Source organism: Musa acuminata, chromosome BXJ3-11, assembly GCF_036884655.1.
Source record: "Musa acuminata AAA Group cultivar baxijiao chromosome BXJ3-11, Cavendish_Baxijiao_AAA, whole genome shotgun sequence".
NCBI classification, from domain to species: Eukaryota; Viridiplantae; Streptophyta; class Magnoliopsida; order Zingiberales; family Musaceae; genus Musa; species Musa acuminata.
The window spans coordinates 3,814,126-3,823,351 of NC_088359.1; the positions used below are offsets into that span (position 1 = coordinate 3,814,126).

At 48.4% G+C, this 9,226-nt stretch overlaps 2 protein-coding genes across 2 annotated transcripts; one reads left to right on the forward strand and one right to left on the reverse strand.

Moving 5' to 3' along the window:
* Nucleotides 1–1,045: 1,045 nt before the first annotated feature.
* LOC135581808 (protein WHAT'S THIS FACTOR 1, chloroplastic-like) lies at nt 1,046–3,072 on the reverse strand. The gene is made up of 2 exons (XM_065172923.1): nt 1,483–3,072; nt 1,046–1,303 (listed from the first exon to the last, which is right to left on the reverse strand). Exon 1 carries the CDS (start codon nt 3,040–3,042, stop codon nt 1,804–1,806), a length of 1,239 nt encoding a protein of 412 aa, XP_065028995.1. The 5' UTR covers nt 3,043–3,072; the 3' UTR covers nt 1,046–1,303; nt 1,483–1,803.
* A 3,625-nt stretch (nt 3,073–6,697) lies between these two features.
* Nucleotides 6,698–8,897, forward strand: LOC135652806 (uncharacterized). The gene has a single exon (XM_065174053.1). The coding sequence runs from the start codon at nt 6,772–6,774 to the stop codon at nt 8,740–8,742; it is 1,971 nt and encodes a 656-aa protein (XP_065030125.1). The 5' UTR covers nt 6,698–6,771; the 3' UTR covers nt 8,743–8,897.
* The last annotated feature ends 329 nt before the right edge of the window (nt 8,898–9,226 follow it).

Consider the following 9,226-nt stretch of genomic DNA (forward strand, 5'->3'; position numbering starts at 1 on the left):
AAATGCTAATGATTCAGCTTCACAAATAAGAACAATGTTCATTTTCCACACAAACAAACAGGTTAATGGCAATTGCATATTTCCATCTCAAGTACCGGTACTGGCTGCTAATCAGATCAGTCCTGAGAACAGGGGAACATATCGATTCATTACAGAAGAAATGGCCACCTAAACTGCTTAAGAAAAAAATTCATTTATGATACTGAATGTTCTTTTAGGAGTTGCCGTGTTGGGATCTATCAGCTATTCAGCTTATTTGTGTCATTGGTAGGCACATCAATTCTAGAGATTATCTCACTCATTTACCCATCACTAGAGAGTTCTCATCACATCTAAGCTAAATTTAGATTGCCCAAACTTAAATTGCAATACAAAATGCAGAACTTAAATTTGGCTTGAGCAGAACCTAACTTAAATCTTCATTCTCATTTGCACTTGGACATTATATATTTACAGGAAATGATAATGCAAGTGGTTGTCCGATAAACTTAAACATACTCCTGGATTATCATACTTGTATGTCTGTTTCAGCTATTTTGCTAGAAGAAGTCGCTAACAACAATACATGACTGTTCTTAGATTGCTTCAATGATTACTGAACTATTTCTGGTCTTCAAATTTACTGAGACCAGCTAACAGCAAAAGTGTAATGATAAATTTCACAAAATCATTAGAATCAACTGATTATTATGTTTACAACGAGTGTTTATCAAGAACCACTGGATCTCACTTAAGTCTGTCTGATCACTTTGCGATGTGTTTCTTCAGAGAACACATCAAACTCACTCCTAGGAAATTCATTATTTTCACATTACCATGTCACTCTTTGGCTTATCTCTGATGCATCCTCCACATTTATGATTCTTAGGATGGTATACAACAAGTACTTTATGATAGCATCAAAGTTCTAGTTGCAGCATCTGGTACTTATAAGTTATATCATAAAGCATAAATATGCAAGACACCTCTACCCTAATGCCCACAGACATGTTTCAAAGAGAAGCAAAGCAACAGCATCATCGGAGTCTCTACTAAACAATATGACTTGAATTTTAACCCCATAAATCTTTATGCAATGGTATTTTTTGATACTGTGGCAGCAACCACAACAATGATTCAAGTTCTGGAAAAAAAATTGCAAAAGATCTACTTACAACACATTTTCCAGGTGTAGAATGTCCAGATTCTAGGTGACTGACAACAATATCAATTAATCTGCAAAAAAAACCAAATATACTGCTCGCAAGGTAAGCTATTTGCCCCGTTCGCAAGGTAGGCTATTTGCCCAATGATCCTTCAGATACTGAAAGAAAAAACATATTACTTGATTATTGTCTAAGGTAGGAATCATGAAACTGGTTAATTGAGACAGCAAGTTAACAATTTGCTGATTATTTTTGCAATCAAAGACAAATGTTTGAGAGATCACAAGCTCCAATTTCCATGGAAGATAACAAAAAGGATAAATAGTAGGTGACTTACAGAAGTCTCTTCTCATAGAAATGGAATTGAATTGCCACAAGTTTCCCATATGAATATAAGAAGGCAATCTTCTAGGCTGCAATATGAACAAAATCCTTTCTCTTCTTCCCTAAACTCTCCTTATTGAACTGAAGTTTGACCTTCTCACAATGATCAATCTATACCAATGGCTAACAATACCAACCAGTTCTTGGATCCTTGATTGTTTCATCTGCAAGGAATTCTATCTTTCTCTGACAAGATAGCTCAGCATGCAAATGCCGAGCTATTGTACAGATGCTGTGTCAAAACTGCATCTTGCTGAGGTTGAACCAAATACCTTTACAGTGGTTGTTCGGTTTCGGCACTCTCTTCCTCATCCTCTGGCAGCTCGGCATTCTTGCTCGCCATCAATTCCAAGTCCTTCTGCATCGCCTCCCTCTTGGTATTTATCCTATCCAGATATACTTTGTGCCCCTCATCCAAGATTTCCACGAACCGATCCTTTATCTCCAGCAGGGGATCCCGATCCACGAGGTTCCCGCGTTCGTAGGCCTCCCTCAGCATCGCCGTCTTGATCCCGCCCTTGAGGGAGACGTAGAAGATCCCTGGGTGCCGCGTGAAGGCGTTGGCGAACGCATTGGAGAGACGGAATTCCTCGGAGAACTTACCGATAATGGGCACGGCCATCCGCTTGTGCAGCGTGAGAGAGAGCACCTCGTGGAGCACCCCGACAGAGCGCTTCTCCATCTCCGGCGAGGCCGGGTGCAGCCCGGACGTGTCGGCGTAGGGCGACACGTAGGGCAGCTCCAGCCAGTCCCTGGTCCACTCGCGCATCTCCTTTCTAAGGAAGAAGCCGGGTGGAAGGCGGACGTCGAAGTTGGGGCGCATAAGGACCCCAGTGAGCCGCGCCTCCTCCTCCGCCCGCCGCTCGATGACGGATTTCGCGTAGTCGTCTTCCCAGGAGACGAGTTCGAGGAAAGGCCTATCGCCCGTCGCATGGACGAGACGGAGGAGGTGGGGGTGACGGGGGACGAGGGAGCAGAGTAAATCATCGGGGAGGCCGAAGTCGCGCTTAGCGTTGAGGAGCTTCTCGGCGGGGAGGGCGCGGTGGCGGGACATCATGAGGAGCTTGCAGAGCTTCGCGAGGGCGAGGGGCTCGTGGAGGGATCGGAGGCGGGCATCGAGGTCGAGGAAGGAACGAAGGCAGGGGGAGGGACGGAGGAAGGGGACGGGAGCCTGGCGGGGCTTGATGGGGGCCAGGTGGAGGTCGAACAGGTTGGGATAGCGGGCGAGGAAGGTCTTGACATGGACGGGGAGGCGGAGGCGCTCGCGGCGCTTCTCGAGGTATCGGAGGGGGATGGTCTGGCCGGGCTCGTTGAGAACCTCGCGGACCACGCGGGAGATGAGCCGCCACTGCTTGTCCCGGTCGATGGCGGAGTCCAGCAGGGGGTCCTTGCGCCACGCGACCTTGAGGCTCGAGATCGAGGCTGTCCAGCCCAGGAGCCAGGGCGGAGGGCGAAGGAGGCGGCGGCGGAGGAAGAGGTGCGACAGCTGCAGACGCGAAGAGAAAGAGGGCATTCTGTTCTGCTAGATTGGAGGCGACGGGTGCATCAGCTGCAATAAGCGGAGGACTCGTCGATTTTGGCCGGGTCGGATGCTTCAGTTAGGGCACGATAGTTAACGGATCCGGCCCGGTTAGGAATCGGATCTCAATTCAATCACCCGACACGATCCGAATGATTTTATACGACCAATTCAGTGGCATCATAAACATCATTGATATATATATATATATATATATAGAGAGAGAGAGAGAGAGAGAGGATTTATCTCTTAATTTCCTACTTCAACATTTCTTTAGTTTAATCATGGCGATATTAAATGTTCGATTTTTTTATTAATAAATTTTTTTCTTTGTTACTTTGTTGTCCTGACAACAAAGTCAATACGGTTTGGTTCGATTCCGAAAATACAAGTCCATCCAAGAGGTCCACGGAGGTCACGTGGGGATGATCCGAGCGGGTAGTCAAGCCAGGAGGCAAGATCCCAAGGTGCTGCTTATTTGCAGAGGTTGATTTAAGGTCGTCTCGAGGAACGACTTCCTTGCCGAGATGGATTCAGTGTCGCCCCGAGGCATGTCTTAGCTTCGTCGAGACCCTTGCACAAGCGGTCAACGTTGGAGGATGTCCCGACTCAACCCTCTCGATGATTAAGTTAGTCGGGGAGTAGAGAAGAGTTCAGTAGAGTTTAGTTGGATTCCGTTTGCCCCCTTTAGGTTTGGGGGCTGGCTTTTATACATATACGGATGGTGGCGTGAGGCCAATGACGAGTTAGGGTGCTCTTTACGTCGCTCGGGGGCTCATTAATGATGATGGTTGATAAGCACGCCCCTTTATTGGCGGCATAAGGAAATGACAACCATAAGAGTGTCGTTTGTTAGGGTTTTGAGCCTGTTAGGGGATAGTCTCCTAAGCTAGTTGTATGGTAAAAAGAGTGAGGGAAACTGAGCCATATCTCGCCAGGGATTAATGCTCTTTGGCGTCGGGCGTGCAGGCCTTCTCGAAACCGTGGTTAGTGAAGGAAACATCAACTTGCTTGTAGTAGATGACTTTAGCAAAGGGAAGAGAGAGATGGACCTAATTGTTGGCCTTTTCTAAGATGGGTAGGGGGCGGCGAATTAAGATCTCATCGTCTGTTATAGAGGGAGATTGTGGGCCCTTCCGCTCATGTAATTGCCTTGGTGGTCGGGTGAGTTGGCAGCATCATTATTTTCCCTATCATTCGTCCCCCTCGGAAGGTGTGCTTCGGGGCTCTAGTAGGGGGTTTCGAGGCACGTTGTCCTATCGAGGTTGGGTTTTGTAGTTTGTATGTCTTGTTTCAGTGTGCTGAGTGTTTAAGTTGCAAGTCTAGTTTCACGGGCTTTGTTCGTGGCGATCTTTGTTCCTTCATCATAGCGACTTTTGCTAGCCTGCTATATCGGCTTATGTTTGCTTGTCATAGCGGGTCTAGGGTTCTACGATGGCGATTTTGTTCATTCCTCCCCTCTCTGCTTTATGGAGGTTTGCTCTTTTTTTGTTTGCTCTAGCCTCCTCCTTTCGCTCAGGAGGTTGTTTCTTCTCCATCTATTCTTGCATGCCCCTTTTTGCTTCGAGAGGTTGTTTTTGTAGGAAAATCTAAGGGCGATATCACATGCTTAATGGAAGAACATAAAAACAAATATTAAATTTCCCAAAAGGTGTTCATCGTCTTGCGAAGATTGGTACGCAAAAACCCACAAAACTAAAAATTACGTATGAGATTGTTGTATTACCTAGGGAGACCGTATATCTCTAAATTCCTACATATCTATGGGAGAGGATGATGGAGGTCAAGTGTTCTCATCTATAGTAGTGATCCACACGGTAGGGGCTGCGAAGATGCTCCTCGAATCGCTGCCCAAATCTCCGTACTTGTTATCTAAGGAGGAGAACGGGAGAGAAGAATATAAGATGGCAACCAAGAAGCTCAACTTATGACCATTTATTTGGTTCTCTCATATTTATAGAGGCCCCCTATCAACTTAATCATAATGGATCCTGCTTTATTGGGTATTGGATCTCCATCCAACTACCTAAGTCTCTTAGATTAATGGATATCTATCCAATAATCTCTCATTTGCTCTTATTGGATCCCAGGATCCAATAATTCAAGGACTTATTGGATATCTAATACGATAGGGTCTTCGACGGATATCTCATATCCAAACCTCTATTCGTCACAACACATATCATATGCGTGTGACTCTCTAGGTCCAATATCGAGCTAGTCGTGAGTCATACATGTCATAACTCATTTTAGCTCAGTGAATTATTATCTTCATAATAATTCACTCGACTCATCCACTACGAATGTACTAGGCTACTATGCTACAATCCCCAAATAATACAAGGGAATCCAATCAATTGGACATATATGTCCTTAGTTACTATATAATTATAGTCTCTTATTCATCTAATATCCCAAAGACGATATATTGGTTATGGTGCTATCCGACCCATATGGTTTCTCCTCGAGTTTCGCTTTAATCAGATTCTCCCTCAGAACTTTTTTTCTCTCAATCCGAATGACCTTGGCTAAGGGTTTGCCTAAGCAAAAACATATGAGATATTCCTCTCGTGATACCGAGAGTAGATAATCATCTATTGACGTTCAATAGCCCTCATAAGGTTGATTGCTACTCTTGGTTGGTTGTGCTAGATCAAGAACTTTCAAACCTATAAGTTTGATATCAAAGAGTGGAGTACTCATATAAGACATTCTTGGTCTCTAAGTCTAGGGACCAAGTGCACCACTAGGATGACAAAATCGATGTTTGATAATGAAGTATTATCAACCATCTAGCATTCCGTAAGCAGATTAATCAGTGAACTCATTCTTCAATGAGCACTTGCACTATAGCCCTAGTGTCCCCACATGAGCAGCCATGAGATCAATTACCACCATTATATGGACGAATATATAATACACCAATCTGTTTAGTTATCTCGATGTCTCTCGAGTAACTTATGAACATGATTATTTAGAGTATGCGTTTAAAGATAAATCAATCTTATTATCGTGATCTTATCATGATCCGATTCTTATTACACATGAACATCACAATATATTTGTACATCAAACAATATAAAATGAGAAAATATAATAATAATAATTATGACCTTGCCAGGTGAGTTGTCAGCATTATTATTATTTCTATTAGTTAACATGCCCCACAGTTATTATTTTTCATGTTAGATAAGCCCTGTTTAATTATTTATATACGTTTGATGAGTTGTTTAAATGTTACGTATTATGTTAACTTGAATTATGTGCATGTAAACTAACTCGTTTAATTATGTGCATTTAGACTCATCTAAGTGTAGATTGATATATATATATATATTTGTTTTCTGTTTATTGTTTATTGGTTTTGTCTAAATTCCGTGGACGGGCGGGTTGGGATTCCTTCGTTCCTTGCGTTCACACGATGTCGTGTGAACGCGTCGTGTGCATGGAATAAATCCCTGACGTTTATTTGTCACGACGTCGCAACCGCATCCATAAGACTCATCGAGTCAAAAATATGAGACACTAATCCCCGACGGAACCCCCATCGTAACGACACGTGGCATCATTCCACGGGAGGAAATCCATCACAGGACGCAACCCATCCCGGGACGACCCCGCCTTCGCGCCCTATACAATCAGCACGGCTAAGTCACGATCGCCGCGTAACCCACTTCGCTTCAGTCACTCGTGACCGACTGAACTCTACCGTCCGTTCGTCTCATGGAGCCCCAAGGTACCATCGTCTTCACCACCGTCGGATTGCCCCACTACGGCTTCGACGTCTTCTCCGTCCCGGTCTCCGCCGACCTCGACGACCCCGCCGCCCAACTGACGGAGCACCGCCACACCGACGGCACCTCTGTCAATTTCAACGCCCAGTTCGTCGACGAGGGCGACTCCATCGCCTTCGTCTCCGAGCGGACCGGCTCGGCCCGGCTCTTCCGGTCCAGTTCCCGCGACCCGGCGCCCGTCCCGCTCCCCGCCTTCTCCGACAGCCTGTTCCACGACCGCCCCACCGTCAGGAATGGCCGGGTCTTCTTCGTCTCGGCCCACGAGCGGCCCGCCGAGCCGTTCAGGAGCTGGTGCGCGGTATACTCTGCCCGGCTCGATTCCGGTGAGACGGCACGGCTCACCCCACCCGGCTTCGCCGACATGAGCCCCGCGGTGTCCTGCTCCGGCGAGCTCGTCGCCGTCGCCTCCTACGGCTCGGCACCGTGGAAGGGCGATTTCCACGAGCTCGCTACCGAGGTTGTCGTCTTCCGCGCCTCCGACCCCTCCCGCCGCTCCGTGATCTGCAGCGGCGGCGGGTGGCCGGCGTGGGCCGGTGAGTCCACTTTGTTCTTCCACCGCAAGGCCAACGACGGGTGGTGGAGCATATTCAGGTCGGACCTCACCGCGGAGCTCGACAACGCCGGTGGCCCCGATGCAGCCCGCAGAATCACCCCGGCAGGGCTGCACGCGTTCACCCCCGCGGCGGCGCACGACGGCAAGCGGATAGCGGTGGCCACGCGGAGAAAGGGCTCGAGTTATCGGCAGATCGAGATCTTCGACCTCGAATCCGATAAGTTTCTCCCCGTAACCGAGCGGATCAATCCTTCTCTCCACCACTACAACCCCTTCTTCTCGCCGGACTCGGGCCACCTGGGGTACCACCGCTTCCGGGGGGAATTCGCCCCAGGGGACTCCATCGTGCCCCACCTCCAGCCAGTGCGCTCGCCGGTGAGCGGCCTTCGGATGCAACGCCTCCACGGGACCTTCCCATCTTTCTCCCCCGGCGGCCGCTTCATAACCATGAACGGCGACTTCCTCACCTCGCCGGGCCTGATGGTGATCCGGTCGGACGGCTTCAAGCGGTGGACGCTGCTGAAGGAGCCGTCGGCGTTCTATACAGCGTGGAGTCCGACGGAGAATGGGGTCATCTTCACCTCCATCGGCCCCATCTTCGACTCCGCCAAGGCGACGGTCCAGATCGCTCGGGTCACCTTCGATCCCGCCGACCTGGACGGCAGCAGGGACGAGGAGGTGAAGACAGAGATGAAGGTGCTAACCCGCGCCGACGCCGGCAACAACGCGTTCGCGGCGTGCTCCCCCGACGGGCGCTACCTCGTCTTCCGCTCGGGGCGGTCCGGCCACAAGAACCTCTACATCGTGGACGCCGTCGAGGGGGAGACCAGCGGCGGCGGAGTGCGGAGGCTGACGGAGGGGGAGTGGATCGACACGATGCCGGTATGGTCGCCGGACGGCGAGCTGATTGCGTTCTCCTCGAACCGGCACGACCCATCCAACCCGGACGTCTTCGGCATCTACCTGGTGCGGCCGGACGGGACGGGGCTGCGGCGGGTGCACGTGGCAGGGCCGCCGGGGTCAGCGGAGGTGGGGAGGGAGAGGCTCAACCACGTGTGCTTCAGCCCGGACTCGCGGTGGCTTGTATTCGCGGCCAACCTTGGCGCCGTCACGGCCGAGCCAGTCTCGTTGCCGAACCACTTCCAGCCCTACGGGGACCTGTACGCGTGCCGACTCGACGGGACCGGGCTCACGCGCCTCACCTATAACTGCTACGAGAACGGGACGCCAACGTGGCACTCGGGTGGCGATGTACCATCGCTGGGGTCCCTTTCGCTGGGGCCCCACGTCGGGGAGAAGCTTCGCGGCCAGTTCGACGAGCCTCTGTGGATAACTTTCGACGTATGAGTCGTGGCGATGTGACGTATCGATGATGTGGAAATATGTGGGTGTTATGAGTTCACGTAGCAACATCAATAAAAGAGTGTATTACTTGAATAAGGAAACTGAATCTTTGAAGAGAAAATATATTATAATAAAATTAATATTTATTCAAACATAAATTATTTATTCAAACATATTTATTCAAACGAAAAAATATTATTGATATATTGGTTAGCCCAATGTGGTTCAGACACATGTGCGTAGGATCATCCGAAGTCTCTTTGAAGTGGTTCTTGAGTGATTTCAATATGCATTAAGATCAAGATCGAGAGAGGTTTTTCGACTCAATCTTTTTTATGCTTAACTTAGTAATTTGAGATCCTTAAATGTAGGTTCAAGTGGTTCGAAAAAAGAGTCATTTTGTTCGAAATATATTTTTATACCTAAAAGGATAAAAGTTTGAGATTATCTTTATTACCATAAAGGAAGAGAATAAGGTTTATGATTG